We start from the raw sequence: 14,969 nt of genomic DNA, 5'->3' as shown, positions 1-14,969 counted from the left end.
CTGACGTTGGCTGCGAAGATGCATGTTAGTGACTTGGTTTTGATATGGTAGCGGGCCTTGTTTGATGCTCGAGGTGCCAATACAAACAATGCCATCCCGAAGGGACCGGCAGATGGGTAAGCGAATGCAACGGCATGCTTAGGTCCAACCAGCCGCCCAGAGAAGGCATCATCGGTATTCAAGATCCGCCGAGTGTCAGGTCCCGAAAAACAACTTATGCGACTCACCTTTCCGCGTTTGTATGCAAGTAAGTGACGTGTATGGTCGCACTGACAAGGTGGACGTGAAATCTTGCAGACCGCTTTTCGGTGCGGGTTCGGTCGAAGCGGGAGGAGAGAGGTCGACCGGCGACAGAATTTCGTTGTCGGATTTTTCGGTCTTGGGCGGCGACGAAGTTCTTTGTAGTTGGAGCGTAGGAGGAACGCGCGTGGTGTATGTGTAAGGTGGAAGAACCGAGGACCGCAGGGGTTAGGCAAAAATGGTTAAATTTTTTTCTGTACCCTCCACAAAGTGATGCACTGTCGATCGGGCGGTCGGAGATGAAAAGTCAACAGAACAGAAGACTCTTGCGAGTTTTCAAATTCAATTTACACTATATCAACACACGATAGCTGATGAGATGTAGTCGTTCACAGGCGCGATGCGATGAAAGAAGGGATCAGGAGGTGGTCTGTTCACAGCTGGTGGCCAGTGGTCTAGACGCAGGTACCGTTAAAGGGTCAACTGGGGGGATAGATAGTTCTTAAAGAGGTGAGGATGTGAAAGATAGCAGAGCGGGATATCAATCGCCAGGACGTATGAGGACCAAAACGCAACGAGAGACGGGAACGGGAGATAGATAATATGGACCAAAGGGGTTGATGTGATGATCGAGGGCCAGGTAGGGGCCAAGTCTTTATGTCAGGTTCCAGGACGGGTCCCTATGGCGGGACGTGACAAGGCGAAGGCAGGCAAAGGCAAAGGCAGCTCCGGGATTTGGAAGTGGGAGGGTGAAGGGGAAGTGAAAGTGGATTCCCTATGGGGGGAAATAGTGGAGGGGGGTCTGCGAAATGAATTACGGTGCACTCCCGGGCAGGGGTTAGAGGGTGACAGGGGTAGCGGGCCTGAATGAGGGCGTGAATAGCGGTAGCGGGAATGAAGTAGACTCAGACTCATTACAGCGGCCAACCCAACCCAACGCTTCAGTTCAGCCAGTTTAAAGCAAAGCGCGTGTAGCGCATCAGATGAGCCAGATAGTAGGGCAGAGACAGGGATTGGGGAAATAAGAATAAAGCATGGCTTAGATACTCTCAGACCTGACCTGAGCTAGAGTAAACAAGAGCCAGAAATAGAGTCAATAGGACAGGATAATGGAAACAGTAGTGCAGGCGTAGATCAGGCACGAGTAAGCAATCATGTCTTTGTCATTAGAGTATCGGGACATTCTAACAAAGAGAGAGAAAAAAAAGGAAGAAAAGAAAAGGAAATCATCTCAACATAATAAGGACTCGATATGGATGCGTACAGTAGGGGTAAACAAATATATGCTTCTCTTTTGGTCTCAATGAAATGACGATCGATCCTTTTGGCTTGGTTCCCGTCCCATCTTTGTTTTTTCTTTTCTTTTTTAGAAAAAAAAGTATTACCCGAAAGCCGTTCGAGGGTTTCGTTTGAACTGGATCTCGCAGGTTTGGTTTGCTCTGTGCGCCAGATCTCGCAAGAGACATGGTGACATGGATCGAAGCACAGGACGGGGGTTGGCAGGACCTCGAGACACGACGCGATGGGAAGAAATCATCGAGGGATCGATGAAGTGTAACAGTGGATGACCTGTAAATTGAGGTTTCATATCACGGGCGAACGCGAGCTGAGAACGCGCAAGGCCGATGAATTAGCACCGAGTACGCTAGACGCTGTTAGATTTTACATTGGTGACCTTGGTCTAGCACAGTAAGGCGAACAGCTGAGACTAGGATTCAGAGCATACCTCACGTTTCTAAAAGAAACATGGGATTCTATAGCTGTAAAATAAAATAAAAATTATCACTCTTACAACCCAGGATATAATAACATATATGAAATGGGGGTTTTTTTTTTTTTTTTTATAATTCTCTAATGTGTCGAAAAATATAACATAAAGTCCGAACGTTTTCAGGTACTGAGATTTGACCCTCCCATAACTTACACAAGCGGGGATTGGCATGCGACAGACGTCACAAAGAACGAGGGCCAGAACCTCAATTCCGCCCTAGAAACATCCATCAGCCGTGGCGTCATTCTCACTTAACTCAACATGAAACGCCGTTGCGTGTGTAATCCCAAGACGCGGCAAATCAAACCATAAACTTTTATCCTATCCTGCCTTCATTTATAGTAGTGTCCCGAAGATTTGGGAGCGAAGCAAAAAGAAACAAAAACCTCCACTACCAGCATTCAAGCGGACGGGTGCCTAGCCCTCGGAAGAGGTGGTTCCCGTCGTGTTGCTGCAACTTTACGATGCACAAATTGGAAATCTCCCGTCCCTGGGCAGTGAACTCCATGTACAGCATACAGTGCATACCTACAGTGCATCCTTACAGGGTATTCCCCGGCCAGCCACAGCGCGCCGCCTCACCCAACCACCAATACCCATAACAATTCAATAGTCACTCAAGGACTGGCGTGGAAGCGTCCCTGGATAACATCTTGCAACCTCTAGCCGTTGGACGACGCTGATTGGAAAGAGGCTGTAGTCCTCCCTCATCTGTCGTGAATAGTCGGGATCGCTGCTGAGGGAATGGGCATCTCGCAGGCAGGCCAATCCTTGTCAGCTGGAGTGATCCTCAGACGTCGATCGTATCGTTCGTTTCTCTTACTGCATTATGCCAGTTGGGCCGCCAACATATCATGCCGTGTCTTCGTGAGTTGCGAGTGGACGCCCCATCACCTCCCTTTTCGTCTACTCGTATGTCCAGTCCAACAACAGGATATCATGAAAGAAATGAGCTGGGCAAACAGGGCCCGCATAAACCTCACCCTGTATCAACCACGCTTGTTTGTTTGTACGATGCTAAGCATGTTGCTATTGATTGTTTCTTACCTATGTACGGCCCTGTTTCCCCCTCTCTCGGGATTGTGAACAGGCCTCTCTCTGACCCAGCTCCCGCTGTTTGATGTTCGACCCCAAATCGATTCCCCTGGTCTCAATCAATGTACAGCGCATCACTCTCCCTTGCCCACCCCTACTCACCAGGGCCGACGTCATGAATCTTCCCTGTACCCTGCAGGGTCGACATGGTATGTGCGCCCCTCAAAATAACCCAGGTCTGTTCCAGGGGAATTCAAACGGATCCCGTCAATTTGGGCGCGGTCTAGCGGGTCAGAGCTGGTGCCCAGAGCTGATGTCGGGCTGTCAGGGCTGGGGGCAGGCAAGGCGGCAGCTGTCCTGAGTGGTAGATCTCGCCGGCTTCCAGAAGAGTTCAATCACCAGTGCCCATGCTCCCCTGACCCATATCTCACTCTCAGGCGGTGTCGAGTTGTCGTCCCCTAGTGTGGCTTGCCTCATCGAGGGATCCCACATCTCCCTTGGCACTATATTTGATAATGTTTTCCTGCGCCATAGGCGTCAATAAGATCTGGGCTGTCGGTTGAGGCTAATTAATTTCCAGCCATGCGTGTTGTGAATTTCGGTGAAAGCGATCCAGAACCGCTCGACGTTTGTTGAAGCGTTGCCTGAATCTGTGGTACACTTGACATGATGTAATCTCAATATCTGGTCACCTGGTCTAGTTTAGTAGTTAGCAGCCTTGTCATCGTCTCTTTGTTCTTTTAGATGATCTCAAGCAATCGAGGCTAGTAGACGAAGCACTCACTCCATCAGCCTCTGTAAACAAAGGCTATCCTTGAATCAGAATTCAACTGCATATTACACCCACTCTCTTTTAATGGTGTACCTAACTGAGGCGGTGTCAATTCTTATTCCGCTCTTTCCCTGTCATATAGTCCGTGGCTTAATTAGCATGTTAATGCATGCAATGCGCATGAGTTTGCTGCCCGTGGATGTGGGATGTTTGTTGCTCCTGGGCTCTAGGTTAAAGGTTGTCCTAGATACGACTACCCAATCGGATATGAAGCGAGTGGCCTGGGTGCTCCCCTCCCAACATTGGAGACGTTAGAGTCAGCAACCTTGTACTGTGTGAGATATGTACGTGAAGTAGTGGGCTGAGGCGGGACTGATTCGTCAATACCTGGTAACTTTTAGAAGGCTTCATCATGGCCCGTCTGCCTTCCAGAAGACAGCCCGGTATGATCTTACACCGCTCAGGTTGGTTTAGCTAAGTACTGTGCTGTGGCTGTTCGATACAGTAGCTGCCATGTCTCCAACGACCTAATCATTCAACCACCCCCGCAAGTGCCGTGCGCAAGATGCAGGCGCTGGCGCATATGCCAGTTGATAATTAAAACAGAGATGCCAAAAGGGATAGCCTAATGCAAAATAAAGGACAAGATCCACCATGACGCTCTTGAATGATGACTTCAAAAGTGAGAAAGGGGTGTGTCGTGGACCAACAGCCCAGGAGAGAAAAAAAAATGAATGAAGCTGGAATTGGAAGACACTAAGAAACTTGGGAATCAAACTCGACGGGGGTGAGAGGCATATCTTTCAGCTGCTAAGCTCTGGTTGGCTTCTTTTCGAGACTAACAAGGTCTTCAGATGGGTCACTCACATATTCGGAAATGACGCTAGCTCACCGAGGAAGGTTTCGAGAATTCTTCTGGAACAATGGTAATGCAGAGGCGGATCTAGCGCCGTGTGACAATGCACGTCCGAGCGTAGCGTTGCGCCCACGACAAATCCTATCCTTCTACTGAGCTTCTTTCCGTCCTTCGATACCACTTTCTCATTCCGATCCATCACCAAAGAAGCCTCACCCCTCCTTCCATGGTTCCAAGTTCCAACCTATCCCATATTGGTATCCATGCATGAGATAAACCTTCCTCACCTTGGCAATTCGGCTGTCTTAGTACCTTATTCACCTCCGCACTTTCCATTACTGATTGCTGTATGTACCGATCTCGACATGATCCCACTCGGTCTCTATATCTTACTCTCCCACTCACACTCATACATATCTATCGTTTGATCTTATTTGTCTCGTGTCTATCTTATACGTAAGAGTGCTCGGCCGCCCAAGCTTGTCCTGACTAAATCCTTGCCCTGGCCCCATGCTCCCGGGGCCCCATCTGAATCTGCCCCGTGCTGCAGAAGCATGGATCACTTCCATTCGTTCTGGCGTCTTTCCAGAAGTTTTAGAATTGGGTCAGTGAGCGGTTGGTTTGAGGGCTGCAGTCATGGCGCACTATCCGTCCAAAACCTACACTGACACGGGAATGGGGATGAATGGCTGACCAAGGTATGCTGTAGGTTGGTCAATGTGCTGGTATTCGGCTGTTCATCAAAGAGACTCTAATTAAGGACTAGTGCATATCGGGCACGGAACCTTGGGCCACCGGATATCACTTGAGAATCAAAGAACGGCAACCATACCACAGATCGACAGAGCACTCCAAGACTGGACACCAACGAATGCGAATGGGATGTAGTTCACAAAGACAATGTCAAAGAAAAAGGCAGGTAGTATGGCTTGGACATCAAGATGTCATAAAGGCTGCGGCTCCGGCTCGGCTCTCACTACCATGACCCTTTCCAGTTTGCCTCGATTTACGTTTGGCTTCTTCAACCTTTGAGTCATATTGTAAAGAAAATGCAGAACTTGGCCTTACTGGGCGGGGAAGTCCTGTCCGTGCCGGCGCGGGGGCTAGGACTGATAGCCTGCTGCATGAACAATCGAGGAGGCCTTTCACAAAATCTTACGACCACCTAGGGAGGCAAATAGTTGACATATCGATCCAACAACCTATGGCTCTCAATGGATCCTTCAGACTTGAGTAATTTAGTCGAAGGGGAGTTATGAAGGTCCCGCGTAGGCTCACCCATCGAATCCTTAGCCAGTGGGTTCCTTGACTATAGGGCAAACCCAACAAAGACTCAAACAAAGAGGATCTCGAGGACGGCAAGCGACTGGTGTACTATTGCAGTACGTATCAAGCGGTGCCTGTGGCTTAGGTTTGGTCAACTCTTACACTCATTTACTTGCTCAGATGCTCGACTACCTTACTAACCAACCATGTATATAGAACAGTTCTAGAAATATGGCGCCCACACCACCTATGGAGGCTTCAAACAACTTCGCGAGCATGCCCCTCTTTCTTATTAACGAAGCTATGCCATTGACTGTTGGTTATTATTAGCATCTGAGAAGAGTCCAGTGCTCAGCTGTGATTCCATTCCAGTCCGTTCGTCCCGCCATCCGTTGGCCATTTTCGGCGAAGGCGATGCGCCGACCCCCAAAAAGGGTTGGTGGCTTTAGTGTATCAAATGCAAGACTTGGCAGCAATACGAATACCTTCTTTTTGCACTTGTGCTCGGACACTCGCCTTGCCAGACGCGAAGCAGAGATGAAACAGTTTGACATTGTATTCCCCGCCTTAGCGCAGGTGAGTTCCATTAGCTTTCTGTTTCGAATATCACGAGTTCCTGGGGTTTATACGGTGGGTCACTGAGCAGCCCGTTCTTTGCGCCGATGCGAGGGCTCATCCTTTCTCGTTATGGTTAAAAGATGCGTTGTTTCAGAATACCTTTGTCTACCGAAAGCTAACGACGCAGGTAATTCTCAGGCCGGCTAATAGAGTTTGGGAATATGTACTGTATATCATAGTGATATTCTCATTTATCCTCCCAGCCTGCCTTGACAGCTTGTTAATGCTTCTGCCGCATATGGCCGAAAAACTTAACTGGTCAAGCTTTCGGATGTCGCAAATCCATCGCTCCGCCCTTCGTCGATCTCATCAGAGCTTTTCATGTCACAGAGCGGCGTTTATACGTATGCACTCGTGCAATGACTCGGCCTAAAGTTGGTTCGTGGGGCGGTCGTTTGCGCGAACTGCCCTGTGATCGACATTTCACCGCGTCTGCAACGGAATAAACCCAGCAACTAACGACTGGAACATTGCAGTGCATGCTGCAAAGTAACCTTGAAATTAAATTGAAGCATGAAGGCTCGCGCGGAACCTTGGTGTGCAACACAGAAGGCAAATTGCTTTGATGTCGATAACGCACCATCATTATCTTTGTGTAAGTTCAGGTACATTACAGCCAACCTACGAATGTATCAAGTGCGTCTTTTTCATAACGCATGGATTTCAGTTTGCTTTCTGCTCCATCTTTGTATCATCAGGACCAACCGGGAGTCTGACCGTTGTCCTGCAGCATCCCAGGGTGGACCCTGAACTGCACCAAGTCAAAGTCCACAGGACCGTGCTCGCCATCACAGACGATGAAACAATTGATGGAAGCCTTCCAGAAGCAGTGGAGCAGTGTAGGTCCAAGCCTCGAAGGGTGAGGTGACGTGGGATGGTCGGCCAATTCTTCCAGGGCTGAAATGCAGGTATAGACTTTTTTCCCCTCCACCACGCCAACACCCATCAGGGCCAATGCAGGGGTATCTTTGGCCCATGGCTGCCACGAGGGTTATTTTCGATATCAGTTAATTGTACCATCATTTGCCTCTTTCTGCTGTGATTCACGTCAGGTCTCGTTCATCATGTTCCCCAAACACGACACTACAAATGCGGGAGAAATGAGATGTTTATCAGCTCTTGTGTACTACCTACCAACTTAGTCCTCAACGTGGTCACAATGACTGATAACACGCATTCTTTGCACTAGGTAAGTCTGATAAGGTGGAGGCTGGGTGAAGAGTAGACGATAACTGAGGCTACCAATTTTATCAGCAATAAGGTCCTTGATCATGTGGACTAGTTTTGTCCGGGTTACTGCTGTTTGCAATTTCCCTGTAGGCTCTTGATTAACTACTCTGCATAGCATACTCCACGAGTGGGTGGACTCGTCTGGTGGCCCGGGCTGAGATTGCCGTCGGCGCGGTTTGAGAACAGACGCATGCCTGCGCGTTCCCGCATTTGTGGTCCTCGACAGTCTGTCCCATCCTCTCACCGTTCCCTTGCGCTCAAGGCAAATCAAGTCAAGCTGAGGTGAGCCGTGAGCATGAACCAGCCCGGAGCTTGACCGTACTCTCAGGGGCCGGACCACATTGATGGGTGACAACGACCAAAATGGCCTGGTCCTGGCATGATGAACAACCGAGTTAGCTTTGCTGGCAAGCAGGCCATATTGCGTGAATAATTCACAGGACCAATGCACCCTTACCAAATGCGTTCTCTATGATCTGTGAATCAAAAGTCAAGCTGCCCTGTTGCAACACTTGGAAGCGAGGCGGATATGTCGATCACTAAAGCTTCGGCCAACTGTTCAGGAACGTGCTATCTCGATATCTGGTGCAGTGTAGCATTCAACTCATAACTATCGTCGCTGCTCTGTCACTGCCGGTCGACGAAGTGCAAGTTTTTACCGCCATATTGATTAATGCACAGCAGACAAGACCCGCCACGAGGGGATCCCGGCAGTCTTTGGCACACATAGATCTGCATCCACGACTCGTCGTTGCTTTTTCTCGTGTGCCGTTTAACGGAAGGCAGATGTCAATGGTCAATGTGCGGTAAGGATCGTGACAGGTTGCGCTGATCACCATCAGTAATAAAAGGAATCGCCAAAAAGACGGGCCGTCTCTCGTTTGTGTCAGATCTGCAGGTTCTCGATTGCTTGCTTTTCTTTTTGCTTTTTTACTACCGGGTTGACCTTGCTGTCGCGTCGTGGTGCTCTGTCAAAGTGATTCTTGAGTTGGTTTTGCTTTGCTGACCGCAAGATCCGGCAGGCCATGGAAGATTGTCGATTGCATCCCATTGCTTGCATCGTGGAGATTAACGGTCTGCCCTGCACTCCGCATCCATGCATCCTGGCTGCACGAGTTGCATATCCGGGGAGTGTGCAGTACGACACCGCCGTGTCAGACCACGTCCTAGATGAGGGCGGTCTGGAAGTTCTCGGGGCGATAAGACCCGCGATTCCTTAAGGTTCTTCGAACAGGTACAGAGACGTGTTATATGCCACTCCGTACTTATCGTTCCATCTCTGAAATACTATACTGTATATCGTAGAAGGTCGTTTCCTAGACCTAGGAAGAGTGATCTCACTACATACCCACACCCTCATCACTCATTACTTGATGAATTCTCTCCCAAGAGCAATATGACCTATAAATCCGGGGATTGATAACATTGTGGATTAACTGACTATTTATATTTTTATCTCAAACTAAACATCGGCTTTGTGATTTGACAGGACTTGTCACCCACGTCGTCTTAGGCATACCCTATACCTAGCACACAGGTACTACTGGTAACAGCTTATGTGACTGTTCAGTTCACTCAACGAGAAATCACTTTTTGGGAGGTGACTAGAAGGGTTTGTATTCGATAAAGAAACTGACTGGATCGCGCTGGTATCTGCTCGGTTCACAAAGGACTATATGCTTGCCTCGACTTGACTTGGTCTTTAGGCCCCATGTCTACCACTTAGGCTGGTCACGTTCGTGCATAGGTGTCTCGAGTGCATGAGAATCGCCGAAGGGATCGTCTTCATCCTCTTCATCCTGCGGAGCTGCAACAGCAGCTGCAACTGGCCTTGGGGGTTGAGGGGGAGGGTTTGAGTGAGGTTTGGACATGGGAGGTGGCCGAGGAGGAGCTGCATGAACGGGTGTCGAAATGTTTAGCTCGGAGAGGTCTGGAGGCTGCGAGGCGGTTGGAGACTGAGAGGCAGCCTTGGCCATGGCCTCCTTGCCTTTAATCGTAGCCACTGTGAAGAAGTCAGCTGCATCCTCGCCAGAATCCAAGTCAACGCCTACTTCGATAAAGATGAGCTTGCTCGGCAAGTTCGTCATCCGAATCACTGTCCGCGTCAATGGAACGATCGAACTGTTCGAAAGACATGAGAGCATGGACAAGCTCATCATTGGCATGAAGCAATCCTCCAAGCCACTGCTCTTCCTCAACATGATGGACCTGTATATGATTAGTTCAAGGATTTTCTCACAATTCTAACGAATACTCACATATCGTAGTACTTTGCGTCGAAGAAGTTTACAAGCTTCAAAGCGCTCCACTGCCGTCTGGTTCTCTGAAATGCGCTCCACCTCACGGTTAATGCTTTGAAGCGCATTCATCAAGTTCGTTGCTGCGATGGAGGAGTCAGCAATGACAGACTTCATTTGCTCCTTCTCAGCCTCAAGATTGAAAGGCTTTCGCTTCCCCTTAGCCTTATCCTTCTCTTTCTCCTTCTTCTTGTCTTTAGAGCTACCGAAGAAAGCACTGGACCCCGAGGAAGATTTGGTAGAAGAGTGTCCGAATGTTGAACCAGATGCTGGGGTTGAGCTCGAAGGGCCTGAAGCGTTCCTTGCATCACGGGCCGCCTTTGCCGCAGCTTCTTGTTCATCGTCGACAAATGGATTTTCCTCTGTCTCTCTGAGGACTCGAGATCTCTCCTGTGTAACAGCTTGTTTTCTCTTGGGTAGTTCCTGCGATGTTGAGCATTCGATGTTGAAATATTGTGTGAGTATGACTTACCCTGTGAAGTCGTGCGAGACTGTCTAGCCCTGGCCTGCCAGCGTACTGTGACCATGAGCGAAAAAGCTCCCTACACTTATTCCTCACTGCAACATCAGACAAGTCAGAGGTGCCGCAAACACGCAGACGTTCAAGCAAGGGCTCATCCACAAAGGTTCGCTGGAACCTCTCACCAGCGTTCTGGATGAGGCCGTCAAGAATGACCAATGCACGGATTTGGCGGTGGACATTTCCGTATTTAAGCTTCTTTCGAATGGCTCGAGCTGCTTCACTAGGGCCCGTAGCTTGTAGGGTAATGACATCGACAAGCTCGGGGATACCGCTGAGATCTTCCTCTTCATATGATTCGGAGGTAAGGTTCTCAACGGTTACAGTTACCGCCGAGAACGGCTTCTTCTACTGGGACGTCAGTAAATCCAATAATACACGTTGGAGTTACTCTAGTGGAATGTAAATAGCTCATGAGAGCTATCAACGAACGAGGTCCCATTGAGCGGAAACTGCTTGCTTAAGAGACATGGCGGAATGATCTTACCGATTGGAACATGCTCATGACGGGCTATACTGTAGTGGCCTTCGCATATACTTTGCTGTTCTTGTAGCTCTGCGACGCAGGTTGCCGAGTTCCACGATGATACTATCTCAAGTGTGGTTGGTAGCTTTGGCAGCTTTGAGTGCCTGATGACTTGATAGGAGACAAAGCAGCGCGGGGCTAGTCAGAGGCAAGTCGACACGATCGCTGAGCTCGTTGCGCCGAGGAAGTGAAGAGGCTTGAGATGACCTCAGGTAGGTAAGTGGTGAGAAGTTTTAAAGGTCTTTGTATCATGAGATTCCTTGCCAGATAATGGATGGATGTCAATACCTTACCAGGTAAGGTAGTCAGGCGCTCACTCGTTCCTGCTGTCGCTCAGGTATGGTGGGGTTGCTGTTCTGTTGCTTGGTAGCGTGCTGTGACGCGGGGCTCCTTCCCAGTTCCGGTGGGGTCCTGTCGTCACTCCTCAAGATGGGAGGAAGTCGTGGTAGGTTACCTAGCCGAAAAAGGGGTCTTTACAGGTCCAATTAGAGTTGGACAAGGTTCTGTGATAGGTTATGAAACGAATGTCAAACTTATGAAGGATCATTGGTATTGCATGGAAATCTGACCCAGACGAGTTCAGTAGAGACTCATCGTATCACAACGGTAGCTTGAGATTGTGTCGTACCTCTGGTACATCGAGTTCTGGGCCTGGTGGAATGAGATGGATCTAGAGTTTGCAGGATGGCGGACAAAGTTCGAGCAAAGGCCTTGCTTTTGATAACTTTGTAAGGGGGGATATTAGGAACAGCTTGATGTTTTCATAGCAGTCCGTCCGCAAATTTGGCTTTATGACTAGCTATCTATGAGCATTGACTCAATGAAGAGGCTTGCTCTAAGCTTTGCTGATGAACTTCTGTCTAGGACCTTATGACTGAAGCATGCTTCAGTGTGTCTGTTCATAGACTTGGCAGTGAAGCTGGAGGAGTTGCCCCAGTTGCCCCCGAGCATGACCCATTAAGAGAGGATGTTCCACACTGGACCAGTGGAACTCATGATGCCCATCCGCTCTACATCAATGTGAGGTGAGTATCGTCAGGGTTGACTTTCACAAACCCTAGACATGAGAGAGTGGCATTTTGCTAAGAAACCAAAAAAGAGTTTTTGTCATCACTCCCAGTTAGGAAATGAGTCAAGCAACACAGATTCTTATAATAATGTGCCATCCGTCAACATACCTTAGACATTTATAGAAAAGTCTTTTCTATTATACTTGGAACCCGCTGACTCTGGTTACCCTAGACATTCCCAGTGACTTCTCCAATCACCCCTCCCCCGCCCCCGCCATCGCACCTCAGCTACGAATTTTGACTGTCAAAGGCGTTATCGCAGCTCTGTGACTCACAAACGGACAACGACAACCAACACCGAACCTCACATCAATAATTACGAGCATCCGTAGAGTGATTGATATACCAGATCGCCGAAAATGGCTTCAAAATCACCCGTTCTGCCCGAGGAGGGCAAGCGCAACATCCTAATTACCAGTGCCCTTCCCTACGTCAACAACATTCCCCATCTGGGCAACATCATCGGCAGTGTTCTCTCCGCCGATGTCTTTTCTCGCTATTGCAGAGCACGAGGCTGGAACACCATCTACGTTTGTGGTTCCGACGAGTACGGTACTGCTACCGAGACAAAGGCCCTCGAGGAAGGACTTTCGCCCGCCGACCTTTGCGCCAAGTATCACGCCCTTCACAAGGGAGTCTACGATTGGTTCCGAATTGACTTCGACATCTTCGGCCGAACACCCACCCAACAACAGACGCAGATTGTGCAGCAGATTTTCAAGGAGCTTTGGAAGAATGGTTATATTGAGGAGCGAGAGACTACTCAACCTTTTTGTTCGGATCCTGCCCACGGCAAGTTCCTCGCAGATCGATTCGTCGAGGGAGAATGCAGCATTTGCCATGATCTCGGAGCCCGTGGAGATCAATGCGATGCCTGCGGTAGTCTTCTCGACCCATTTGAGCCCGATCGCGAGCCCAGCACCTCTGATGATGACCATGTCGAGGCCAAAGCGACTGGTTTCCTGATCAACCCCCGCTGCAAGGTCGATGGAACCACCCCCGAGAAGCGAAAGACGAAGCACCTTTTCCTTCGTCTAGATGCGGTTAAGGACTTGCTCATTCCCTGGTTCCATAAGAGCAGCAAGGAGGGAGACTGGAGCACAAATTGTATTTCCATCACCCAGTCATGGATCGACAAGGGACTCCTTCCCCGTGGTATCACTCGAGACCTCAAGTGGGGTGTTCCTATTCCTAAGGATCTCGAAGGTTTGAGTAATGAGGAGTATGCGGAGAAGGTCTTCTATGTTTGGTTCGATGCTTGCATTGGCTACGTCTCTATTACCAAGAACTTGGTTGATGGCGATAACTTGGATGGCACGAACTGGGAGAAGTGGTGGAAGAACCCTGAGAACGTCAAGCTTTACCAGTTCATGGGTAAGGACAACGTGCCGTAAGTGACCTTTTTGAGAACCCACATGATATGCTGAGAAGGTGCTGACAATTCATTAGATTCCACACTATCATCTTCCCTGCCTCTCAACTTGGAACAGGAGAGAACTGGACCAAGGTCCACAAGATGTCGACAACCGAATATCTCAACTACGAGGGCGGAAAGTTCAGCAAGTCCCGCGGCGTTGGAGTTTTTGGAAACACTGCTAAAGAGACTGGCGTTGATCCTGATGTTTGGCGATACTACCTTCTATCCAGACGGCCTGAGTCCGCTGACTCTGAGTTCAAATGGCAAGAGTTCATTGACTGCAACAACAACGATCTTCTCAAGAACCTTGGCAACTTAAACCAACGAATCCTCAAGTTCACTCAGGCCAAGTTGGATGGTGTCGTTCCCGACTACACAAAATACACCGACGAGCGGCTAGAGGAACATAAGAAGGAAGTGAACGAGGCCCTCAAAACCTTTATCTCACAGTTCGATGCCATCAAGCTCCGCGCTGGCCTTGCCACTGTTATGCACATCTCCGCCCTTGGCAACAAACTTCTGCAGGACAGCAAGCTGAACAACCAGCTTCTGGCTGATGAGCCAGACCGTTGCGCTGCTGTAATTGGTCTCGGTATTAACCATCTCCAGCTCCTTGCAAGCATCGTTCATCCTTATATGCCCTCTACTTCCGAGGCCATCCTGGAGCAGATCGGCAGCCCTGGCTTGATCTCCATTCCTGAGACATGGTCAGGAGACCTCGTCAAGCCCGGCCAAAAGATTGGCGAGCCTAAGCTTCTCTTCACACAGATCCCCGCATCTAAGCTTGATGAGTGGCGTGAGGCCTTTGGTGGTGAGGAGATCCGAAAGCAAAAGGCCCTCGAGGCGGAGAAGGCGGCGGCGAAGAAGGCTGCTAAGGACAAGAAGAAGCAAAAGAAGCTCGCTCTTCGTCAAGCTGAGAAGGCAGGTGAAGCTTCCACCGAGGAGAAGCCTGCCAAGGAGAAGTCCGCAGAGGAAAAGAAGCCTGTTGAGGCCTCTGCTGTTGATTTGCTTCCCGACAGCAAGCCCTCTGAGACATAGATGCAAGTACACCAGAGTGAATCGGAGTTGGCGTTAGCAAAAAGAAATTGACTGTGTATGGACGGTGTATGAGGAGTAGCTTAGAAATCAGCATAGGTTGCCGAGCTTATTTTGAAGGTTTGCCGAACTGTAGAGTAGATTCTCAAATCAACTTATGAGGAATGACTAGAGCATGAGCTAGATGGCTGTTGAATTTAGTGTACAATATGTTTTAAGTTTATGTCAAGTTTTCCTTCAGACTCTATCCTGCGCCCTTCATGAGTTGAAGGTAGTATGTCGGCCAATCCTCTCAGTCACACACACGAGAGGAGAG

General features: G+C 49.3%; 2 protein-coding genes across 2 annotated transcripts; one reads left to right on the top strand and one right to left on the bottom strand.

Annotated features, from left to right (window-relative positions):
- Positions 1-9,378: 9,378 nt before the first annotated feature.
- FOBCDRAFT_226281 (uncharacterized protein) lies at positions 9,379-11,469 on the bottom strand. Its single transcript, XM_031186274.3, has 5 exons — positions 11,093-11,469; positions 10,558-10,953; positions 10,047-10,508; positions 9,840-9,996; positions 9,379-9,790 (listed from the first exon to the last, which is right to left on the bottom strand). The coding sequence occupies exons 1-5, from the start codon at positions 11,108-11,110 to the stop codon at positions 9,504-9,506; spliced, it is 1,320 nt and encodes a 439-aa protein (XP_031037409.3). The 5' UTR covers positions 11,111-11,469; the 3' UTR covers positions 9,379-9,503.
- Positions 11,470-12,437: 968 nt separating this feature from the next.
- Positions 12,438-14,844, top strand: FOBCDRAFT_42454 (tRNA synthetases class I (M)-domain-containing protein). The gene is made up of 2 exons (XM_031186276.3): positions 12,438-13,591; positions 13,651-14,844. The coding sequence occupies exons 1-2, from the start codon at positions 12,561-12,563 to the stop codon at positions 14,654-14,656; spliced, it is 2,037 nt and encodes a 678-aa protein (XP_031037411.2). The 5' UTR covers positions 12,438-12,560; the 3' UTR covers positions 14,657-14,844.
- The last annotated feature ends 125 nt before the right edge of the window (positions 14,845-14,969 follow it).

Source organism: Fusarium oxysporum, chromosome VI (genome assembly GCF_013085055.1).
Source record: "Fusarium oxysporum Fo47 chromosome VI, complete sequence".
NCBI classification, from domain to species: domain Eukaryota; kingdom Fungi; phylum Ascomycota; class Sordariomycetes; order Hypocreales; family Nectriaceae; genus Fusarium; species Fusarium oxysporum.
This window is presented reverse-complemented; position numbering and strand designations above follow the sequence as displayed.

Excerpts from the sequence above, each read along its gene's own strand:
- FOBCDRAFT_226281 (XM_031186274.3), bottom strand. Across the intron at positions 10,509-10,557 it reads GTCTCGCACGACTTCACAGG|GAACTACCCAAGAGAAAACA; the intron begins GTAAGTCATACT and ends TCAACATCGCAG. Across the intron at positions 9,791-9,839 it reads GCAAGCTCATCTTTATCGAA|TGGCTACGATTAAAGGCAAG; the intron begins GTAGGCGTTGAC and ends ACTTCTTCACAG.
- FOBCDRAFT_42454 (XM_031186276.3), top strand. The coding sequence starts at position 12,561 with ATGGCTTCAAAATCACCCGTTCTGCCCGAGGAGGGCAAGCGCAACATC. Across the intron at positions 13,592-13,650 it reads ATGGGTAAGGACAACGTGCC|ATTCCACACTATCATCTTCC; the intron begins GTAAGTGACCTT and ends ACAATTCATTAG.